This window comes from Aptenodytes patagonicus, chromosome 6, assembly GCF_965638725.1.
Source record: "Aptenodytes patagonicus chromosome 6, bAptPat1.pri.cur, whole genome shotgun sequence".
Taxonomy (NCBI): Eukaryota; Metazoa; Chordata; class Aves; order Sphenisciformes; family Spheniscidae; genus Aptenodytes; species Aptenodytes patagonicus.
This window is the reverse complement of record NC_134954.1, coordinates 56,879,538-56,904,772: the sequence shown is the minus strand read 5'-3', so window position 1 is coordinate 56,904,772 and position 25,235 is coordinate 56,879,538. Positions and strand designations below refer to the sequence as shown.

Sequence of the window (25,235 nt, the reverse complement as noted above, 5' to 3'; positions counted from 1 at the left end):
AGAAAGGACGATGAGAGATGGTATTGAAAAGGCTGATACCTTTTTTACTTTTCTTCACTAGAAGGGTCAACCTCAATCAGCTGGCTAAAATAATTAGTATCAGTGACAAGGGGAGAGAATACAGGCTAGAATGATAACTTAGGTAAAATATTTTCAAACCAGCTGGGCTTGAAGAAATTCCTCTCAGAATACTTAGAGAACAGAATAAAGACATTTCAGAGCCATTAGCAATTATCTTTTGAGAACTTGTGGAGAACAGATGAGCTTCTAAAAGAATGAAAAAGGACAGACGTCATGTTTATCTTTAAGAGGAGAGAACAGAAGAAACCAGGAAATTACATACTGTTCTGCTTTACTTTCATTCTGAGAAAAATACTGGAGCAAATAATTGAACAAGTTTGTCTAAAAGCTTAAGTTTTTGTCCTGTTTTAAGGATATAAAACAGTCAGCATGTATTTGTTGAAAACTATGGTGGAAAGTCTCAGCTGGAGCATATTGTCCAGTTTGTTCATTGTACCTTGTGGAAAGTGTGGTTCAACTGAAGAATAATTAGAGATTTAGAAAAAAAATCTGCAAGAAAGAACAGAAGGTCCCTTGGGAGGCTGTGAAATCTTTATCACCAATATAGATCTTCAAAACAGGCAAACATATGTTAGAAATGGTTTAGGTAAAGCTGATGCTGCCTTTGGCAAGGATGGTATCTTCAGAGGGCTGGTTCTAGGCACCAGTAAAATAGAAAATCAGTCAGTAAAGCTGATTGTCAAAAGCAGGGAAATGGGAATGACCTACTGCCTACTGTGCCATAAAACATGCAAACCTTGTTAGAATGGAGGCTGGAACCCAAAGATCGTTGTAGCCATGAGACTGGAGAATTATAATCTCTGTGATCTGCCCTAATTAGTCCATGCAAAATTGATTTTTTATCTCCAAGAGACATGACTAGAAAGGATTCAGGACTACAGAGTACTACCCAGAGACAGCAGCTCTACTTAAAGCATTGCTTTTCAGCAAGCCCCATACTGTGTGTAGGAAAGAAGTTATGTACCGGAGGCTGTAGCAGCCTCCATGAAGCCGCTGGTACCATAACCCTAAATTACTTTTGTAATTCTTGTCTTTAGCTGCTCTACTACCTGTCAACAAAGTAGGAGTAGATAGGTTGGAAGGTACAAATGTATCAGGGCTTGGACTGATAGAACAATACTTTATCAGCCCATTGCCTCTGAAAATTTTGGAGAAGAAATTTAAGATCACTTCTGTAAGGTCCAGGCCATAGTGTAGATCAAATCTTCTAAAAGAGGGCTTTAGAGACAGCTATCAATTTGACTGTACTTCAGAGTATGGATGGAAAGGTAAAGCCGAGCACCAGGGAAGGATAGCCTCTGGTACTTCATTTTCTTATTCCCAACTAGCCCGACATCTATCACTTTATCTTTCCTGGTTTTATTCCCCATATTAAGAGTTGCCTTTCTTTAATGTTCTTCTTGCCTGATCTCCTTTTTGCGATCTAAAATGCAGTTGTTACTCACTGTTGCAGGGAATGATTTTTCAGTTCCATGTAGAATTCTCCCATTTGATTTAATACACAACAAACTGATTGCAGTGCAATTTAAGAGCGCTGGCAAGTATGTGGTAACACTATAGCAATGGTCAAAACCCAGTCAAATAAGTGTATTTCCAAATGGTACAGACAGAAAAGAATGTGAGCAAAATGCCACTTAGAACATTTAATTCTAGGCCCTCGATGTGTATCTGCTGAAGGGAATTGGTAATTAATACAGACAAATTAACGTATAATAGCTTTATAAGAATGTGGCAGTTTTGAGTTATCCCATGCTTATTCAGATCTCTGATACAAGCCAAAATTCTCTTACATCTTTTGCTTCCAGGAAGCCAACAATAAATGGATACAATGCTAGAAGAGCAGGTGTGTTTTCAGTCAGAGGAAGCAGCTACGGATATGAAAATTACTTAGCAGCTGGTGAATAAGAAGACTGAAGCTGTGCCAGACAAAGTAAGTAAGCGTGTGTGTGTGTGCGCGCGCGCGTTTTGCCACTAATTATGCAAAAAGGCCCAAACCCATTGATCATGTGTTTCTCTTCCTACTTCACCAGGAATAAATCTTAAAGTGTGACAACTCTTTCAGAAAGTCAGAGTTATTACCAGTGATGTATTTTCTGTATTAGAACTGAGAACACACAATGAATTATCCCTTTTTTTTCCTGTATCTTTTTGTACACATATTCCTGTTTACAGCATGGTAAGAACAAATATCATTTGCAAGAAGCTGGTCTGCATTTTTGTTTGTCATTTAGTTGTCTTAACTTCACAGACAACAAGGCTGTATTCAACCAAGCCCAGCATCAACGTGCTGTAAGCCACTACACAGCACATAGCTTCAAGCTTCCTTTGCTTAAAGTTGGGAAAAGTTTACCATAAAATTCAGCAGGCACAGCTGCTGATTTATCTTTGGTGCATGTAGATATCAAGAAATTTTAGTTAAAACTTGAGTAGCCTGACTGCTCAATGACTGCTCAAATCTGTTTGGTTTACTTCGTTATAGAACTTCACTGCAATGGTACATCGTAAGATTTACAGAAACATTCATCTGGGCATCTTATTTTGTCTTACACACTCTAGTCAAGCTTAGACCCACCAAACTCTCATAGGATGACTATGAGTAAGAATCAAGAAAAGCACTCGGCTGAAGTCACAAAGCTATCTTTTCATTTATAAAACAACTTAAAACTTAATATGAGAAGCTGGAACAACTATATCAACAAGAAAAAGACTGCAGAGATGAATCATTCCAAAACATTTTTTCACTGTGCAGAGAAACAGAACTATTTATTTTCAAATTCCACTGTAACATACAATCAAATAATGCTGAAAGGAAGTATACCAACTCCATGAGTCAGGGAAGTTATACGTATATTTTCAGTTGCTCTATCATCTTGTAAAAATAATTAAAGAGGATTTGCATTTTCCTTAAAAAATGAAATGGAATCAAAGCATTTTACTAGCTTTCCCTATAAATTTTACTTTAGGAGGAAGCCTGAAAAGTTTATTCCATTGTACAGTTTTTAACTAGGACATTACCTGGTATATATGGAGATCCAATTCAAAACTTCTGCACTAAATAAACTGCATTAAATGGTTAGATGCTGTCACCAGCTCAAGAATGGAAAAAATCTCTAGCCACTACTCTTTGTGAGGCCTTTTTCTCAAGATCTGTTTACAATCCACCAATCAAGAAGGTTGCCTTGCTGTGCATTTACATAGACATACCTTCTGTTAAGCTTTGCGTGCAGTTAGAATGATTACTAACAATGAAAGCCATGATATTATGCAGCTGATCTGTTGGTCATCACAATTTAACTGTAAACATAGTCAAACTATACACAGCGTCTTTTCAGAAACCAGATAAAATTCATTGATTATCTTTAATAAACCTGCTTAAAGGTTTTATCCTTCAAAAGGATATTCTAAAATAATAAGAAATAATTCTGAATACATGTTTCAAGATCTTTTGGAGCTTCTGCAATAGCAATGTTCCCTATCCTTCTACAGTATCCTGTCTTTTACAGGAGATTGTTTAATGTAGAGAAATTCCTACACATTTGTATCAGCATGAAGTCATTAACATAAGAACATATGCCACATTGGTTCAGACCCATCTTCTCTTCAGCAGTGGCTAGAAATCAATGCCCTGGGAAGAATAAGAACAGGGCAAGCATATGTAATACTTCCTCAGAGTCTTCTCCCAGCTGCCAGCTATTTTCAGGTCAGAGAACTTCCTGAGATTGATGCTGCCTGTCTCTTTAGTTTCCCTCAGTGAATCTCTCAAGTATTTACTTGTCCAATCTCCCCTTGAACACATCCAAAATTTTCACATCCTGAACAGTTTTGACAAGAAGTTCCATAGATATACTAACACAAGTCCATTAACTTAATGACTTTGCACCAACACCTGTCTCTTCCTTTTCCCCAAACTTTGGAATTTTATGAGACTACAGAAATAAAAATAATACCATGGAATCTGTGATCTTGCTGCACTACATAGCTCCCCTTTTTGCAGAAGAGGAAAAGAGGTCATAAGATCTCAGAAATGAAATGTGTTATTTCAAATACATCTTTTCTTTTACTTCTTCCAGTCTTACTCCACACTGACAGCCTGAATAAATGCTTGGGATCAAACAACGTTCAAGGAATAGTGCAAAGGCTCCTTATATCAATCATGTTTTCTTAAATTAGACACTGAATATAATGTAGCTCTACCTAAATCAGCTACCAAGATTTACTGAATTTTAACAAGGAATAGAGGGAGAAGGCCTATGTAATGTAGTTGATATCAAAATATCTCACTTCTTCACATTGACAGGTCTAAGGAATTAATGCTTATGCATAAAATCTCCTGAATACTTGTCTCTATTGCAAAAAGGCATTGATACTAGAGAAAACAAATTTTCCAAGGTAAGTGTTTTCTCTATGTTGTTCTACAGAAACTCAATTTCACTATACAGTGGTTTGGGGGGGAAGGGGGAAGACGCATAAGGGTAAAACTTAAACAGAGCTCAAGGGTCTGCATAATTAAGTTCCTTTGGAGCTTAACTAAGAATCAGTGGATTGGCTATTCTTCTCTAAGAAGTATTTCACCCTCCATCTTGTTGCACTCTCTCTATATGTAACACAGGTTACATTCTATATAGATCAATAGCATTAGTTTTACAAAGCTGTTGCAACTTTCTATTGGTGTCATTATCATCACCGGCTTTTTCTTCACAACATGTTAAAAAGTATGTATTATAGTTGGTACAATAGTTGCTATGTATGTTAACTGTTCCCAGGCATGCAGGGTTGCCTGTTCATGCGCTGCTCCCTTTTCATGCAGGGTAACCTTTTCCGAGGCAGTGAGCCTCCAGAAATCACTGACATCGCTTACGGAAATAAGGAATGTTGCACTGGGTCCAAAGCCAGTTTGCAGGCTGTTTCTGCTGAAGTCCCTGCTTCAGAGAATGACTGTCTGCTTGCAGATGCATTTAAGGAAGTTCTTCAGTTGGGTATTTCTCGGTGGAAGTTCCCAGCTAATTTTAGTCATAAGCAGTACTGAAGTACAGAACCGCATTTCATAATCCTGTTGACACTCCTCCCAGGCAACAAAAAAATTGCCTATACCGTTACTAAAGAGATGAGAAAAGAAAATCCAAACCTTTGGTTTCTACACTTTGTAAAGACAATGAGTAAATTATGCTTTTCAACTTCAGCATTCAGATATATAGAAAAACTACAAGATGAGCTACAAACTTTATAAGTGTACTTATAAAGTAGCAACACTACTTTTATGTTGCTTATAGTGCACCAAGTCTGTATGTCTGCACTTTGATTAAATATTCTTTAGTTAGCTTCCGGAACCCAGGTTTTGTCTGTTACAATCTATAGGCAAAATACATACCTTATTGGCATTGCATATACTACGGTTTCCACAGGCTCATCAACTAACTACTCTTGCTGTTGGAAAAAAAATAAAAAGATTCAGCCTCACCTTCCTTCTTACTATGGAATGACAACATTCGGTCTAAACTAATCCACAATTCTCCTTTTCTGACCAGGAAAGGCATTTCAAGAGCAAAATACGCTTTTTATTTTGTTAAAACAACAACAAGCTATTGAAAGAACGGAGAAACACCATAGAGTAGCGCAGGCTCTTTCAGCACCCAGCACCGCGCCACACATTCCTTTGGGACCACAGTTGAAAAGTTCTGGAAAAGGTTTCAACATCTGACGTGAGCCACCTAGTGTCTGAACGAATGGCTACATTAAGAAGTTGCAAGAAAAATTTTAACCTCTTTCTGACAGCTGGTAGAAGCCAATTTGTATTTATAAGCTAAAAATTGTATAAAGGAATCAGATTTAAACCTTTACTGAAATACAGCCTTTTGGCAACTGCTGCACCACAAGCCTACCTTAAGAGCAATCAGTTCCCCTTGAGACTTCAGCGCAGTTTAACCAATGAGCACTGTTAACACATCAGTAAAGATTAAGTAAAACTCCTGTTAAAATACCATTTAGGAAGTAATGTCAAACAGTGAACTGTATACAGATGATGTGAGGTATTTAAATAGACTGCTTGACCCACTCAGAGCAAACTTTAGGATTTTCACTCTGAAAAAGTATCAACTTGCTAATTCCCCCCCAAAAAAATGTTTCTAAGTATAATTAGTCAAAATAAGACTCTGAGTCTGAAGACAAAGTGAAATAAAATAACACAGACATGAACCTCTTCACCACCACTCCCAAACACTAGGTAAGTGGTTTGCAACTGTTTTTTAAGATTAGTAGATTCCTAAAATCTTAAATCATTTTTAACTATACTGATATACACTTGTTCTTCCCAGTTATCTTGTGAAGACTACATATAGGAAAGAAATTCTGCCTTAACAATGACATAAAAATGTGAAATATTGATGTGGGATGGAAATAAAGAAAGTCGTTACTGGAATAGCTGTAAGGAAAGAAATACAGAGACTGAAAAGGAGGAAGCAGAAAAAAAAAAGAAAAAGAAAGCAAGATGAGGAAGAAAAGGACAAAAAATAATCAACTGTAAAGCAGAAACCACTCTAAAAGATCAAAGTCAGAGATCAAGTTAGCTACACAATATAGGTTTTATATTATTTTCACAGGTATTTTTCTTTTCTTCAATTTAACAATTTATTTAAAGGGTTGGAAGTCTCTAAGAATGTCAAGATGGGTTACAGTAAAGCTTGTAACATACATCTTATTGTATTTGGGGAGGAAATGTAGTAAAGAAAAAAACACTAAATAATTAAGACAGAGGAAAGACCAGCTCCTCTTGTGTTTATTGTGAAAGAATATTACTGATAAAGTACTAAGAGAATAATGCATGTGATTTGAAAAGTCATGTTTGTAGACAGTTGTCAGTTTTGCTTTGTCGGGTCTGAGACCTTCACAGGAAATTTATGTTAAGTACATTTCTAGAATCTAATACACAAACTTTTGTTTCCTGTAACAACTAATGTGCAATGAGTGTGTTTCAGAGATGGTACATATGTTACGGTTCTATTCAAATTCAGGTAGCCATAATCTTAGTTGATACATGTTTATCATCAGATAACACCTACTTGTACTTTTCCGCATATTAACCCTTTTAAAATATAGTGTCAATTATATTATATTTACATACCTTGATCTTAATTTAAGAATTGCAGGTTTTATTTCAGTTACTGAGATATCCATTACCATTTTAAGTGCAGAACTACTTGGCAAGACTGAATAAAAATTAAAAATGTAGAAATTAAAAAGAAACACAATAGCCTCTTTTTGCCTCCCCCCCCCCCCTTTTTTTTTTTAAAGACCTGGTTGAATGAAACCTTAACTTGGATGTCTCAAACACTGTCTCTGAAAGAGGAAATTGAATCCCGCTTTCTTGGAAACATGTTAACAGAGCAAACCCTCTCTGAACCTTAATAGTTCATTAGAACCTCACCTGAAGTTCTTAGAAGTGGCTAACCAGGAAGCGTATTTCTTGGCTCATTAAACTATCTGCCTAAGTCTCTTTAGTCTTAGTACAGGCCAAAACAGACCAAAAGAGTTGTTAAAGACTTAGCAGGAAAGGTAAATTGTAATAGAAATAACCTTCAAAAGAGTACAGAGAACAACACCTGGCTACTCTTCCTGTGGCTATGTTTGAGCTCAGTCCTCGGGCTTCCAAGCGCACACACCTGGGGTAGGTAAGGTTGCTATAGTTGAAACGCAGGTTCTGATCTGTGAGCGGGCAAAGAGAAAAGTTCTGCTCTAGCAGAAGAAACACCACAGCCTGGCTGTGTGGGTATGTTCACTGGGGTTCAGAGACGGCCGAGGTTAATTCAAAATCTGTAATGCTTCTCCGCCGCTAGCTCTGTGACTGTACCCTGTCCAAGTATGTAAGAAACGCCTCATTTTCTCCCATTGACTCCCAGCCTCCTACACACCTTCAGGAAAAAAAGTTGTACTCATACACGTGACCTAAAGAGAGAAGGGCTTGTAGCAGCAAAATTAAAACTGTGTGTTTCCGTTATATTCTTATCTATAAAATTCATTGCCTGCATTAATTAAATGCAGGAGAAAAATGCCACCTTAGTAACCTACAAAAGTACAAGACCCTTTGGACAGAAAGTACTCTGGGCATGAAAAGTATAATTATGCTACAAATGTAAGTACTGTTCTTTACAAATCCCGCAGAATCGTGGAAAGACTAAACTAGGAAGGGACCTGTGGAAGTCAGGAGCAGCACAGACCCTGCCTGAGGGGGGTGCCTGGCTGCAGCCAGGCAGAAAAGGCATTGCAAGACAGATGGAGGAGAGCCGCGAGACACTCATCCTTGCGCGGGGCCGGAGAGGCCAGCTTCGTGCTGCCTTGGCGGCGAGCGGCGGCGGGGAGGGCGCCGAGCCCCGGCGGCTAGCCCGGCGCTGCCCCCGCCTGGTAGCGGCGCCCACAGCGGCCGCTGCCCGGACCCGACCGGCGGAGCGGGCAGCGCCACGGCGGCCCGTCACGGGGCGGGGAGAGGCACAACAGGAAGTCGGTTCTGGTTCCTGGGTTAAGGTGCTCAGGCAGGAGCGAGCGCCCTGTGCCGGGAGCGGCCGTGGGCTCCGTCAGGCGCTCGTAAGTCTGAGTCGCTTTTAAAACCGCTCCTCTCCCTTCCGCGGGGAGCGGCGGGCGCTCAGCCCACGGGGCCGGGGCGCGGGCCGGGGCGCCTGGCGGCGGGCTCCCCGGCCGCCCCTGCTCTCGGCCCCTCCGCACTTCCGCCATCCGCTCCTAGGGACGCCGGTTCCCCCTCCGGCGCCGCTTTGCGCGGCTTCGGGAGCAGGGCAGGGGGCGCGTAGTTTGCGCGCGGAGGCGCTGTCGGGTGCCTGCGGACGGGCCGGGGCTGGCGCCACCGCCCCCGCTGCCCCGGGGGGGCCGCGGGAAGGGCAGCGGACTCGCTCGCGGGTGGCGATCGCCGGAGCAGAAAGAGGTGTACTGTCTCCGCGGACGGTAACAGCGCGGGGGGGGTGGGTGTAAAACCCCAGCTCTCCGGTAATCGCCGCCTCTTTCCCTGAACGCCGAGGGGGCTGTCTGCGCTCCGAGTTGTAACGCTGGTGTGGCATTAGGGGCTCCTACTGGGTTTCCGACTCTTCCCGCAGTCGGGCAAAGCAGGAATTTTGTCCGTTAGGAAAAAAAAAAAAAACAACAAACCACGAAAGTGCCGTGAGCTGTCAGTCTCTCGCAAATGATTACCTCAACAGGTTCCAGTTCCCAAGATGATGGCAGTGTAAATTACAAAATATTTCCATTGAAGAAGCTGTTTTGAAAGCAGAAATATGTAGAGAAGTACTTGCTTCTGCATGGCATCTATGTTCTCGTGTGAACCTGTGAGAGGTAGGCATGTGTATTATGAATGAATGTGTATATACACATGATTAGCTAAAACCTTATTTTTTCAGAATTTAAGGTGTTTTCTGAGGCACTATGAAGACTCAAAATGTGCCTTTCTGGTGATCTGTGGAGCTGGGATTTCAGGACGTATGTAGCAGTATGTTGCTAATCTTTGTGTTGGGGTTTTGTTGGCATTTGACTCATAGAAAATGGATATTGCTGCTGCTTTTTTTTTCCCCCCACCTATGTCAGCAAAATGTTTCTTGTTTGAAGCAAGTAGTTGAAGAGCATCCTCAGGTTTCATTGGGTTTGTTTACTTAAAAGTTTGTCTTACAACTTTTGCTATACCCAGTTGTTTTCCAGTGTTCAAGTCTTTACTCAAAGATGAAATTCTAGCTCTCATTGCCGTAGCTCTGGCAACACAACACTCACAGGTACTCACATTTGCAGGACCTCCTCATCAGACAAACTCTGGAGCTAATCTCTTTCTCTAATTCTGTCCCTGTTAGAATAAATGCAGCATTTTGTATTGCTGCATCTGTTCTGACTACATATTGCTGTTAATAATTCTGAAAGTCTTTAGGATCTAATGGATATCTAGAATGTCAGTTGCTAAAGATCAGGGTTTTCAACTTTGGGCTGAATATGTTCCAGTTGCTGTATGGATACAGCATAACTAAGCCTGACTAAAATAGTGGGGATATTTGTTTGAGGGCTTGGGGTTTTTTTATCTATTTTACGGTTGTTGGGTTTGTTTTTTTCCTCCTAACTGGATGTAGGGAGAAGAGTAAATGACAAAGAACAGTTGGCAAATTCCCTGATAAATATTGACGCCTATGGAGGAGAAGCAGGAAAAGGAGCCAGTTTTTCTAACTGCAAGGAGTTCTGGATATGAGATAGATAACACAGGAAGCAGTTATTTATTCCAGCAGCAGGCAATTTGGGGTGTGACTACAAAGTAGTTTAATCCAATCTAAATCTAGACTGCTGCAGTCCTGCCCACGGCTAGTCTTATGTTCCCACTGCCTCCTTGTGTTGGAAGCAGTGCTCCAGCAGCCTCGCAGTGAGCTAGCTCCAGTTTTAATTTTGGGGTTGTTTTTTTAGCGGGGTTGTTGTTGCTTTTTGAGGAAGTAGGGAGCTACTTTGGCACACTCAACTGTGTAGCATAGAAATGCTAATACCGGTACAAATAAGTGCCAGAAATACATGGCCAGAGATGGGGGAAGGCAGGAGTATCCTTTTCTGTGGCAGTGCAGACTTACATCACTGTTACATAACTGTGACTTCGTGTTACAATTTCGAAGCCAATGCTGCCATTGAACACAGGAGTTCTGTCTGCCTGTTGCTGATGTTTTCTGCTCCTGTGCTCGCTTCCTTGTGTTATCATGCCATTTGAAGTGGTCTGTGGAGCTGATCTGCATTAAAACTAACACAGCAAAAATACCTTTAGCATTTAGTTTCAAGCTGGATTTGTTTGCTGATACGGTTTACAGTAAGGCTGCTTCTGCTGGAAGAAAGGGAGGGGTGAGGTGGAAGCAGAAATTAATGTCTAGGGCATGGGGGAATATAGGACCAATTCTTCTAGTTACAGTTCCATCTTAAAGCGTGTTGTGGTTTAACCTCAGCCGGCAACTGAGCACCACACAGCCGCTCGCTCACTCCCCCCCCCCCCCCCCCCCCCCCCCCCCCGGTGGGATGGGGGAGAGAATCAGAAGAGTAAAAGTGAGAAAACTCGTGGGTTGAGATAAAGACAGTTTAATAATTGAAATAAAATAATAATAGAATATACAAAGCAAGTGATGCACGATGCAATTGCTCACCACCTGCCGACCGATGCCCAGCCAGTCCCCAAGCAGCGGCCCCCCCGGCCAGCTTTCCCCCAGTTTATATCCTGAGCATGACGTCACATGGTATGGAATGTCCCTTTGGCCAGTTTGGGTCAGCTGTCCTGGCTGTGCCCCCTCCCAGCTTCTTGTGCACCTCCAGCCTTCTCAGTCGGTAGAGCACGGGAAGCTGAAAAGTCCTTGACTAGTGTAAGCACTGCTTAGCAACAACTAAAACGTCGGTGTGTTATCAACATTGTTCTCATCCTAAATCCAAAACACAGCACTGTACCAGCTACTAGGAAGAAAATTAACTCTATCCCAGCCGAAACCAGGACAAAGCGTCACTAGTAATGACTTTTATTGCCCCTTTCTTACTGCATGGAGCCTGGATTTTGGAGAGCTACCAGTAAATTAGCTACCATTCTTATTTTTCCCTACCAAGTAGAAAATCAGGTGCAGTGCTACAATTCTGCCTGTTGGATCAATTACTTTTGGTACCAGCAGTCCAGATAAGAGCAGAACTCTGTTAATATTCCCCGTCTCAATCAATCAGTAAGTAAAAGGCTGGAAGTTAGGTATAAATTTTAAATACTATTTTTCAAATTGAGATTTGAATTTGCATGAATGAAATTAATGCCTTCATTTTCTATGAACTGTGAGTCATATGGGGCTGAACCCCATTCCCTCTATTAGAAGCTGAACATAGTCTTTTAAATCCCATTGCACTCATTTTTTGAAGTTACCTTTTATAAGTACAGGACATTGCCATTTACTAGATAAATTGTTACAAGTGTCTCTGGAGAATTCTGGGAAAGTACAAAATCAACATTGGTGCAAACTCTGCAAGTTTTTAAAGAATGTGAGAGCACACTTTCAATCGCTTTCAGCCATAACAATGACCGCCCCTGCAGTCAGCTGTAATAGTCATTGAAGTACATAAAACACTCCTTCATTTGAAACTGAAAAAAAGCCTACCCATTTATTTAAAGATGTGCCCCAGGTATTAGAATGAATATTCCAGTTAGTGGAGGGATACTCTTTGGGGGAGGAAGCGGGTGGATGAAGTAGCCTGTGTTACTAACAATGCTTTGAGACAGTATGCATGGACCTGAGATTATAAACCACTGAACTGGTGTTTAGAAAAAAAAACAAAACCAACCTTTCATGTGAAACAACGTAGGCTTTTTACACAAAACTTATAAACTTGGATTTCAGTAATACTTGTTACGTCAAAGGATCCCTAAATGATTCCAAGCTGTTAAAGAATTCACTTTGCCACTATTAAAGTACAGCCATGCCGGAGTTGAGATACAATTGCTTTTGCAATACGCACACATCATTAAAGTAAAGTTTGCAGAACAAAAAGGTGCGACATCCATGCAGTAGTCTGTTGCACCTTCTAGGGAAGTCAAACCACATTTCTGTATTCAGGCTCTATGATATGGAAGATATTCAAGAGCAAGAAAACATGAACAAAAGCTTCAAGCTGCAATCCTTAGAATTTTGACCAGGGTCCAAGACAAGTTATCCTCATACCCTTCTTGCTTGGCTTATCCTCTTCTGACTCCACCACTTTCCTTAACAGTATCTGTGGTTTATGCATAATCCCAGAAGATAATGAGAGATGATAGTGGCTGTCCATACTGTGTACTGTGAGGTAACCATGCTTTAAATATCAGGAGAGGAGATGTGAATTACCGATTTTATTTTTTTTTCTTAATGCTGGTACTTTGGGGGGGGGGGGCGGGTTGAGACTTCACTAACCTGTCCTCTACTGTACTTATGTTATGATAAATTTTGATCTTAAAATTCATGTCATATATTACTATAGAAGCAAAGGACCTGTGTTTGCAAAGCTCACTGTCTTGAAATTGAAGTCTGACATTTAATAGCATTGTAGTCTTACGTGTTGAAGTTCATGAGCTGTAGTTTCAGGAATTGTTATTGAAATTGTTCACAAAGTGTAAAAAGTTGATAGTATTGTGTGAAAAGGTCTGAGTCTTGCTAATTCTTACTGGTTGGTATTACTGATCTTCAGATAAAAGATGTTTTAATTCACCTTGTAGTGTTGCTTGTATTGCCATTTTCAAATAGGGCATAGAATAGGATAGGTCCACATGACCTAATGTTATTGAGCTTTTATGTTTTTATTGCTTATTGCCAAAAGCTGAGTTTTGTTTTGTTTTGTTTTTTAATGCTGTTATTTCACAATTGAGTAAACATTAAACTGTTGGAAATGTCATAAAATCAGGTAACTGGTGATCTGCACTGATTTTTAAGTCTCAATCCTCAAACACTGTAACTACACATACATTTACACATTCTGTACATCCAGAATTTAATTCAGAGTTAACCTGCTTTTATTTGGCTTTTGTTTAAACCTACCCCTGGACATAAAATTAAATGTTGAGGTGAGCAGAGCTATAGTTTAAACTATTATGTGAGTTAATGCTCTGGCCTGGTTTCGGCTGGAATAACCGTTACACGTGATGGAGCCCTGCTTTCCTGGAGATGGCTGAACACCTGCCTGCCGATGGGAAGTAGGGAATGAATTCCTTGTTTTGCTTTGCTTGCGTGCGTGGCTTTTGCTTTCCCTATTAAACTGTCTTTATCTCAACCCACAAGTTTTCTCACTTTTACTCTTCCGATTCTCTCCCCCATCCCACTGGGGGGGAGTGAGCAAGCGGCTGTGTGGGGCTTAGTTGCTGGCTGGGGTTAAACCACGACACGCTCAAACATACTGCACAAGTTACTTGAATTTGATATTAATACAAGTCATGTTATGTATGTTTTTAGTTACATACTTCTGTTTCTTAGCATTCTCTCTTTTTCCTTCTGATTACTTTTCAGGTCTGTTAACTTGACCATCTTTTCAGTGATGAAACAACTTTGGGAATTATGGACAAAAACATTGGAGAGCAGCTTAACAAAGCTTATGAAGCCTATCGACAAGCATGCATGGACAGGGACCATGCTGTGAAAGAACTACAGCAAAAAGTATGTGTTGGGCTCTGACCTGTATCTTTAAAGCCATCCTTCCCATGGAGGATTGTGGTACATGGAGATTTCAATTTCACTTTAGCTACGCACACTTTAGTGCATCTGTTAAAGTTGGAAATTGCCATTATGAAACCAGGCCAGTACACTGCAGAGTAACTCATTAGGCTGTGAATGTAATAGGTGGGTTTCAGGTTTTCGACCTTTAATTTTTTGTAGTTTTAAAGGTGAGAAAAGTGTTGTCTGTTTTGGAGGATTAATGAAGTCTTTTAATGTAAACAGCAAAGATGTATATAAAATTTACCTAGCTTTAATGAAGTAAGTTTTGAAATTTAATTTGCTTTATTAAAAAAATTACTTTTTAAATTATTAATGTAAATAGCTTAAATCATTTTTGTGTTAACAGGAAGATATGCCATATGAATTAGTAGTTCACTTGATGTAAAGGTCAAAGACTAATATATAAGCACTGTGCAAGCTATTAGGACAACAGAGTTTGTGTGTTGAAACATTTACAGCAAACTTACCTTAAAATTATTAGAATAAGTATTGAATTTTAAAAGATAATCATCTGTACAATTATTCTTTAATTATGAAGTAACAGAAAGGTTCTGGAGGCATTCTGACCAGTAAGGAGCACCTTTGAATTTTTACTTAGTCTGTTGTAGAATACATTACTTCAGCCAAAACTCTTCTAGGACTTCTCATCATGTATGCCAGCGTATTGCAAAGCTATCAGTTTTGGGCTTTATCATATTAATTTTATCATGCGTATTCTGCCCAGCAATGGAACCTCTGTTATAGGAAGGCTTGAATGTTTTTGATGCTACAGGACTTTCTGATACTTCCACATAACTGGTAGGCTGGGACTTTGTTCAGGGGCAGGTGAACCATACTCAGTATCAAGTTATGGAAGCAGTAGTAGAATCAGGAGCAGAAGAGGTCTACTAGAGAACATTCTGATATTGGGGCACAATCTTGCCATCCCCTTGCATGACAAAATAAACTAGCCAAGGCACTGCAGAACAGGTATCAAGTCAGTCATGTGTACAGTCATCCACTGCGCAGTCGATCTCCATTCATAGTCTGTTGCAGCAGTGCTGGTGCAAATCTGTACGGTTTACATGTACATATACTGTACAAATAAGTACAGTGTTTTCTGTACTTAACAAGCACACGTAGCGTGTCAATACGTTTAGTGCTGAAATTGCAACTAACTTAACAAAAGGCAACACATTTTAGAATGTTTGGGAATCTTTTAAATTCTGTCTTTTATGATGAACAATTAATTATTTGAAGGAAAACCAGTCACGTTAATACTCCGGGGTCATCTAATAGTACATGAAAGAAACTTCTGCCCAAGAAAGAAGACATCAAGTACAAGGTCAGATAGCACGTCTATAGTCTATGGAAGAAAACCAGAGAAGTGTGTGAGATCATCCGTGTTAAGTCACCTAAATGCTTGCAAGATTTCTCTCCACATTTTCTCTGGTTCAGAAATTAAAAACAAAAGCCTTTCATAAAGGATTACTACCAGTTCAAATCTTTGTTGTAATCCAACTCTCAGTAGTTGGATTTCATGACTTCAAAAGAGAACAAAAGTATTTTTTCAAGAAGAGTTGATACTGTAATTAGTTGGGGGTTTTTTGTTTGTGTTGGCTTTTAGGTTTTTTTAACCAAACTCCTGGTTTTTGAATGACCTTTGTACAGTGCTTTGCTCTAGTAACTTCCTCTGTTCACTGTGTGGCCTTCACACATTGTTGGATTGTCCACCATTCTGTTGTTAACAGTTTACTACTTAAGTTACCGATAGGCCACTTGTTTTGCCAGTCTCTAGAGCTGGGAGCCATGTCAAGCACACAGAAGCCAGAGTCATCTCGGCCAGATGGTGTTTGATACAGATGGATGGTTGGTTGTCATGCAGATCTTCTAGTTGGTAACTTGTTGCTGCCATCTGACTCAAGGAATAATTTGTGCACACTGGCTGTCAAAAGCATCTTCTCTTCTGTCTGTTTTAGCTGTCATGTCTGTGCTCTGTACAGAAGTGTTGACAAGACATTGCTGTTGTACATTTTCAATTTGGTTCTCAGTGATTTTTCTGCTTCATGAGGTCTCTTATAGCTGCTGGAGTGTACTGCTCTTTGATCGCTTTTTTTTTTTTTTTAATAAACTCTCATAATACAACTACTGCCTGGCCTTTTAAAATAAATTTTGCTTGTAGATTTTTTCCTGCCTGCTTTACAGACAAACACATTGGGCAGTAGGGGGATGTGGAATTTAAATGTGACTGAGATTTTAGAATTAGATAGCAGTATGGATAAACTATGAATAGGTGTGAAAACAATGCCTAGTCTTGTTCCAGGTCATGACCTGTTCAGTAGCAGACGTGTTCTTAATTTCAGAAAAATTCAGTGCATTCCTGTAAGTTTCCTTGCTGGGACTTCACAAGTTTTCTTGCTTGTTTTTACCACTACCGTAACTGCAACATTAGGCATGTGCTAATGAAATAATAGGTTTTGAATATTAGCATCTTCCTGCCACCTGACCATTTGTTCAATTAACCGGCTGTCTAACAATATTTATACACTTCAGTGAAATGTGAGCAGTCTTATTAGGTTCTGTACGGCCTATTTATAGCATGAGATGGAGTATGGCTAGATAAAGAATGGGGCTGCTTCCTTGCTTCCCCCCCCCCCGCCCTGTTTTCTAGGTTAGAAAAACAAGTCTACTACATTCAAAGGAACAGGCAAAACTCTGTTCATAGGCAATTAAAGTTTTTTAAAAAATATCTGTTGTATGGAATAAGCAATGTTGTTGTTTTCCATTTAAAATCTATCTTTTTGAAAGCCTATATTTATATCATTTATTTGTTAGAAAATATGGGGGAAGAAAATTACATCTTTCTATAGATAAACTAACTGACCAGCATTCTGAAGAATACTAAAATTCTAATTTTAAACCTGATGTGTTCTATGGCTATGAATGAAGAATCCTATACTTAAAAGTTATCCTATGCTTTACAACTGCCACAGTTGAAACAGTTACTGAAAATCAGGATTTATTTCCTATAATACCTTTTCTGATCAGGGCAGTCTCAAAAATATGGACTTGCCAAAGGTGACTGTAGTTGGGTTTTCACACAGAGGTGAAAACTACAACTACAATTATCTTTAAAAATCAGAGCTGCTTTTTATATGCCAAATAGGAGACACCTATTCAAAACAGAATAAGATTAATGATAATTAAATTGTATTTGCAGACAGAAAACTACATGCAGCAAATATGTGAACAGCAGGAAAAGATAGAGCTTCAAAACAGCATTATTGCAAAACTGAAATCGCAGTTAGCTGCTCTGAATGCTAACAGAGGTATGTACTCCAGTTTGCACGTTACTTCTTTTTATGCTGTGTTGCATTGATGAATAGTTCTGACTTTGTTGCTTCAGTTTTTACAATATACATCTCTCAAAGCAGTATCATACTTTTTCTGTGAACGTGAGAGTTAACACAAATGTGCAGTTTCAAAATCTATTTATAAAATGCAACACTTCTGAGGTCTCTCTTAATTCTCTTCAAGAAACGGTGAGATTTTCTTTAGATGTAGAACCTGCTTACACTGAAGCCAATAAAAGTTATGAAAATACGGGTTCAAATCGTTCACTAGAATTAAAAACAAAATTGTTACATATTAATTTTACAGTTATCTGTTAATAAGTTTAGCTCAGGTTGTTCTAAATGTGAGTGCTATGGTTATATGTCTTTTACATTAGATGAGTCTTGTGATGCTAATCTTATGGGATAACCAAAGATTTATAAGCAGGTAATTCTCTTTCAAATCAAAGTCATTGATGGATCATTTTCCACTGTTTGACTGTATTACACAAATAAAAGAAGAGAGTCAAAGTAACCATGTGTTAATCTGCCATGCTCATTAAATATTTATTCACACTAGCCTAACACTCCTGGTTTTCATAAATACTAGCAACGTGGTTGGCTTTTATTTTTAAGAGTACATGTACATTCTTTATTGCTGGTTTAGTCTTGCATTGTCTCTAAGCACAGAATTGGGATTCTCTTGCTTGTTTAATATGAAAGCTTGCTCAAAGAAAATAAAGAAGTTAATACAAGCCTAGCTTCTTTTAATTTTGCTTGTACTTAGCAAGCTGGCTGGGGAAGAATGCAGTGACAATCAGCTGCTTTTTTTTTTAAGGTAATGCGCATCCCTACATTCTGATGCATGAAGACATTGAAACCTCCAACTTATCTTTCAGCCAGCTCTCTGAAAAACTGAACGTAGCAAAGCAAAGAGAAAAACTCCTAAAGGTATGGTTGCCTGCAGCATGTTTAACATAAGATCACATTTGTGCTGTGATTATACTATGAGAACCTAAAGAGATAAGTAAGATTTTTACTGGTGCCTTTGAACTGCACTTCTTCTAATACAAGATCCTCACCTGAAGTGCATGAGTGGTGTGCCACTGCAGTCTACTCAGGTGAACTAACCATCTATCTTTGATCCTTCCCAGTGCAATCACTGTTTGGCCATCGAGCTCCCTAGAATAGTGTCCTGGTTTCAGCTGGGATAGAGTTAATTTTCTTCCTAGTAGCTGGTATAGTGCTGCATTTTGGATTTAGTAGAATAACGTTGATAACACATTGATGTTTTAGTTGTTGCTAAGCAGTGCTTACACTAGTCAAGGGCTTTTCATCTTCTCATGCCCTGCCAGCGAGAAGCTGGGAGGGGGCACAGCCAGGACAGCTGACCCAAACTGGCCCAAACTGGTATATTCCATACCATATGATGTCATGATCAGTATGTAAACTGCGGGGAGTTGGCCAGGGGGCGGCAACTGCTGCTCAGGAACTGGCTGGGCATCAGTCGGCAGGTGGTGAGCAATTGCATTGTGCATCACTTATTTTGTATATTCTTTTATCATTATTATTACTACTATTTTCCCTTCCTTTTCTGTCTTATTAAACTGTCTTTATCTCAACCCACAAATTTTACTTTTTTTTCCCCATTTCTCTCCCCCATCCCACTGGGGGGAGGGGGAGTGAGCAAACGGCTGTATGGTGTTTAGCTGCCTGCCGGGTTAAACCACATCAAATAGTTTTGATCATAAAGTAGGAACTTACTTGCTTATTTATTTCTTAACCTGCCAAAAACAGCGGTCAAGAAGGGGCTTTCTCTTTCTCTCACAAGAGCTTTTCACATTGCAACCAGTCTGTGTATTTTTGCAAGAAATGGAGAATCTGCACTCAAAAAGTGATGGAGTGGAAAGTGAACTATCCATTGCTCTGGACATGCTGATGATTTGTTTGTTTTTTTAAATAGCCAGTTTTAATATGATGTCTCTTCTGCCCCTCTTCACTGAAGTAACACTGAGATTTTCACTACAGCCTGTTGAGAGTAACAGGAATAAGAGTAAAGCGATAGGGCAGAATAGATGGGAAATATCTTGAATGGATTTTGCATATTGAGCAAAGACAGTGACAGAGATGCACAAAGTTTCATTGTTCTTATCCTAAGTCATCCTACTGTGTTTTCTGAGAACTGTCTTGTAACATAAAATCTCTTCTTTTTGAATATGAATCTCTGTAGCAGGGACCCTGTAAAGGTTGTAAAAAGACCCTTATACAAAATCAGGCATTGGATTTAAAAAGAATTAATTTCAGGATTTGTTTCCTAAACCTGAGCTATAAACAAATTAATTATGCTGAATTCACAGAAATGCATCTTTTTATCAGAAATGTTAATTTAAAAACAATTTCATTGGATTATTGATGCTTGCTTAATTATCTTGAACAAATCTCATTTGAGACTAAGCCTTTGCCAACATTTTAAACGTACTGTTACCAAACATTTATATACACTCCTTTTTTATTTAAAAAAGTCTTTATAAATTTTTCTACACTAGAATCTGTAATCACAAGATGTCATTTCTTTCCTAATCTTTGCGTTTATTTGGAGTCCAACACAGCTGAAGGGTTAATTCTTTGATGGAACATCTTTGCATATTTTTGCATTTCTCTGTCTTGAGTTGGATAAAAATTATGTCTCACAGTTGCATATGGAGACCTGACCAACTCTAATATTTCATATTCTTCTTTCTGAATGCTTGCTCAAAGACAATAGTTTTAAGTAACTTAGTCATATAATGAGTAGGAGAAAGGAAGCTGTGTTATCTGCTCTTCTCATGGGGAAACACTGAGAAATTATGTGATCTATACAGAAGATTACAGGCAATGCATGAGAAGCTGGAATCATTATTTCAGGGGCTATTTTCTTAATGGAATGTAAGTTATTTGTCTTTATCTGCATTTTTTTGTGTCGTCAGTTATTGCAGTTACCTCTCAGCAATAGGTAGTTCATCTGTGCCATGAACAGAAATATTTCTGATATAACTCCATGCAGAATCAACTATCAACTATACAGTCTGCTTGCATTTAAACCCAGGCACAGTGCTATACAAATAAGGTCTTTTCAGAGGGGATCAGTAGAGATCTAAACCCATGCAAAGTCAGGTTGACCCAGCCTACTCTATGTTCCTGTTATTGGGAATGTAGTAGCTCTCTTACTCTAAGTGTTGAGAGCGTGGAGCTTGAGGAAAAATGTTTGACTGGACCAAGGCTGGCTTCTGCAGAGGCATGTGGATATCTTTGCGTTATCCTTCCAACATAAGGAGGACTTTAATGTTTGGTGTTGTGCCTAGTAAGCTTCCGCTAACCTGGCAAGCGATACAAAGATGTCCAGACAGCACAGCAGAGGTACGCACACTTCTATTAGCTCTGTCTGTGCCTTGGCCATGCCGTTCATGGGCTGGCTATTAGTGGAGATACACAGCAGTCTCTGTACACAAGTCCTCATTTTATTGAATAAACTCAGGGGAGGAGAACCATATAACCCCAACTTCCTGTTGAAGATGATGGAAAATTAATTCTATTGTGATAAATGCTTTATATACTTTTATGGCAGCTGCCAGTTTTGGCACTTTTTAAATGTAGAACTTTTGATGTATGATGGATAAAAAGGTAAACTGCATGGAATGAATGTATGGAACAAGTTGGGGAAAATGAACAGTAGCAAATCGCCAGGACCACATCAAGTTAACCTAAGAGTTCTCACTTCTCTGTCTTTCTGAATAAATGAAGTAAAAGTTAAAAAAAAAAAAAAATTGATGTGCCATGTTAAAAAAAAAAAAAAGGCAAAAGGAGCCGATTCTTCACAGGATAGGTAGTCAGCCAGTGGAACTTCCTGCTTCAAGGGAAAATTGGACAACTTCATGGAAGAGAAATCTGTTGAGAGTTAATAAATACATAGAAACTATTACTAAGAAGGTCTGGGAAATTATTAAAGGATGTATCATGAACCTCCTGTTTTCTTGTACTCTTCCCTAGACATCATATTTTGACATCTGTTAAACCAGAAATCCATCATCCTGTCACTGACCCAGTATAGTTGTCTTGTATCTAATTCAATAAAGTATTGGCTTTTTCAGCTACTGAAATTTGGAAGCTCAAATATTCTATTTGAAAGCCTGTATTTTTCTAATCATATTCAATCCACATTCTGCTCTAAATCAAATAAATTATGTCTACAGCCATTGTCCTCTACTGCATTAACTGCTTTCTTCTACTTCTCCACCAAAAATTTCAGGCTTGCAAAATGTACAGTTCCAGATAATAAATTATGATTACGGTCTTTAAGTTAAAATGTTGCTGTTTCCTCCTGTCCTTCCTTGAAACTCGGAGTCTCTCCCGAGGCTGGAGGTGCCTGGGTTTATCAATACCTATTGAAACTGTCTTTTGCTAAGTCCAGTGGGATTTCTCAGTGGACTATATTCTGTCCTCCAGTAAAGTTAATAGAAATCCTGGATTGATTGTAATAGGTGCTTGGTTAGAGCTTAAATTTCAGAGGTTTAAAATGAGGGAGGGGTTAGCTTTTCTGTGTTCTCTAGTGGGTGGCCATACTTGTATATTTTACCTGCTGTTGTCAAATTCTGTTGCCAGTGTGTCATAAAATGTTTCGGGGTTTTTTTTGTTCACATTCATCTTCTCTGAAAGAGGTGAGTGGGCCAGATTGGCTTGATGGTCAGTACCAAACTATATACAAAATTATCAGATTTTTTCAGTCCCCTGCTTGAGGAGACCAAAGAGACCTAAACTGCTGCCTGTTTTTGAGTACAACGTGGCTAAACTTTATTAACTAGGAAGAATGTGGATCCAGTTACTGTTTCAGAGCCAAAGCTGCCCAGCAAACAGAAAACCTTAGTGAGATTAGACAATGTCAGGTAAAGCTTCTTCTGCATGCTATTTTTAGTACAGAGTCAGACATCAGAATCCTTGTAAACTCCATAAAACATGAAGCTAAAGTCAATACCTGCGACAAGAAAACATGCTCATGTTCATATTTTCCTGGGTCAAGAACCTCAGTATTAAACACCATGTGGAGTTTGTTGATCAGAATTTCTTGTGCCATGGAAAAGGGGAGGAAACCATGTGTCAGGAATGGATGATGCATATGGTATACAAAACTGTTCATCCTGCAATAAATGTTGAGGTCTTTTTTTGTGCAGGACATAAGCAGAGGAATGGCAGGTGGATGGTAGTCATCTTTGTGCTCAAAATTATGGTCCTAAAATGACTTAACTAAGAGCAGCCACTGCAGAAGTCTTGTAGAGTTGCGTGTTCCAGTCAATGCCAGCTTCTCTAGTGTCACTTTATTTCCTATCTTTGATGCAAAGAAAGCTGTACTTCATGATTTTATGCTAGCTGACAATTTTATGCATTTAGCTGTTCTTTGCTGCTGGTATGATGTATGCAGTAGGATTAGTTAGGCCCTGCTACAAGAAATTCTGGTATCGATAGCCTTTTTTCTTATTGCTTCATCTGTTTAAGCTATCTCTACCCAATAATAAAGAAGAGTTTGTGGTTAAACTGTTAAAAGTTACAGTTAATATTCCCTGAGACCACTTACAGTAGTTCATCAGTTGAATAGTATTTTTCCTTGAAACCATCTGACAGTTTGTTTATTCTAGGAAGCCACTGAAACAGGCCATTATAGCACACTTCAGGGAAAAATAAAAGGACCTGCCTTTGCAGCAGTACAGTCTGGGGACTGACTGGCTGTAGAGCAGCTCTGCTGGAAAGGAGCTGGGGTCTTGTTAGACAGCAAGCTGAACATGAGCCAGCAGTGTGTCCTGGCAGAAAAGAAGGGCAACAGCTTCCTGGGCTGTACTAACAGGAGCACAGCTAGCACACCCAGGGAAGTGAGTATCTCCCTCTAGTCAGCATTCATTGGACTGTATCTAGAATACATCCAGTTTGGGGACCTCCAGTACAGGAAAGACATTGATAAACTAGAGTGAGTTCAGCAGAGGCCCCACTGAGATTGTTGGGGGCTTGAGTACATACCCCATGAGAAGAAGCTGCAGAAACTGGACTTGTCCAGCCTGGAGAAGAGATGGCTTCAGGGGAAGCTAATAGCTTTCCAATACCTACGTTGAGGTTATCAGGCAGATGGAGCTAGGCTTTTAATGGTGGTGCATGGCAAGAGGATGAGACACAATGGGCAGTTGAAACATGAAAGGTTCAGACTGGACATAAGGGAAAACTTTTCACCATGAGGACAGCCAGACATTGGAAAAGGTTGCCCAGAGAGGTTGTGCAGTCTCCATCCTTGGGGAATTCAAGACCAAACTGAGTAACCTGATCAGACATCGTAACTGACCTTGCCTTGATTAGGAGCTAGAGAACTCTTGAGGTCCCTTCCAACTTGAATTACCCTCTGATCCTATAAAGCCTCTCCAAAAGAAAAGATCTGATCTGTTCATAATACAGATGTAACCTCTTTGCTGGCTGCTAATACCAGCATGCTTAAAAGATCCATTGTGTGGCCAAGTACTTAATTGAGCAGGTATGACCTGTGTGACATACTTGTCATGGCATTAGCTTCATAAACTTCAGCCAGTTTATAAATGTTACCACATTGTTGCTAACACCTAAACTCTGTCAGTATTAGAAACTAAGATCATCAAGCTCTGAAGGGCTATATTACTGAAAGATCCCAAAAGGTGTAATAATTTCTCCAGTGTTTTTCCTGGTGTGATATCCTGATGGTGCACAAGAATGGTAATTTACATCAGTATGTACTGATATATCTTCATTGCAACATGTTGCATGGCTCTTCTCACATTGGTTCCCATGTGGCTTTTCTCATTGCTTGCTTAAATTTTGTCCCAGCTTCCTGTGGGAGAACATAGGAGAAATGGAGGAGAAATACTGGCCATTACTGCAGTGCTCCCAGTTATCTGAAAGCTTTTGAAAGCCCGCATGTTATTTGGAGCTGTAATAGTCCCAAACAGATAAATTATGTGTGTGCAGATCAATGCTGTATCACAGGTTCAGTGACAGTTATTTTACTGTCCTTAAGATGGAGCTGTTCTTCAAGGGCAAGTGTCGTGTTTGATGTAAGCTTTTTCCTAGGTGTTTGGATTTCCAGCAAACCATTTTCAAAGGAAAACACAGGAGAAGCTGCATCCCATTGGCTTTTTAAATGGGAAGTGGAATTTGACCATGGAATGTTTGGGAACCCTGTGACCAAATAAAGGCTCTGTGGTAGCTTGAGGTCTGTGAACCCACACCATAGAATATCACTGCCTTCCCATTCCTGGAATGGCAAAAAGCAGTACCCTATACTATAGCTGCTGTGACTTTGTAGTCTTTAAAGAAAATGGAAAAGGTATGTAGTTATAAAATTATGTCAAGCATCTGGCCCTGCTATACCTTCCTTCAAAGTATTTTCAGATCTGTTAAGAATACTTTTATGCATGTCTCCATCTCCTCCTAACATAAACTGTTATTTTTTTCCTGCATCGCTAGATATGATTGTCTTTTCTCATTCATCAGATACTTCCTTAACTTGCCTTGAACTTTCTGTGCCTCATAGTATTGTAATTCTTACTAGCGTTCTTGTTGTGCCATTTGAGAAAATGAAATCTAGCTG

The 25,235-nt window shown here is 39.5% G+C and overlaps 1 protein-coding gene across 2 annotated transcripts in view; it reads left to right on the top strand.

Moving 5' to 3' along the window:
* Positions 1 to 8,567: 8,567 nt before the first annotated feature.
* Positions 8,568 to 25,235, top strand: part of TANK (TRAF family member associated NFKB activator) — a 31,394-nt gene continuing 14,726 nt past the window's right edge. The window contains exons 1-5 of one of the 2 annotated variants that reach the window (XM_076342772.1): positions 8,568 to 8,655; positions 9,279 to 9,411; positions 14,085 to 14,231; positions 17,491 to 17,599; positions 18,441 to 18,553. In XM_076342772.1, coding sequence (XP_076198887.1) covers positions 14,133 to 14,231; positions 17,491 to 17,599; positions 18,441 to 18,553 — 321 coding nt within the window. In that variant the 5' untranslated portion in view covers positions 8,568 to 8,655; positions 9,279 to 9,411; positions 14,085 to 14,132. The remainder of the gene's footprint in view (positions 8,656 to 9,278; positions 9,412 to 14,084; positions 14,232 to 17,490; positions 17,600 to 18,440; positions 18,554 to 25,235) is intronic. The other variant, XM_076342773.1, reaches the window with a different exon arrangement.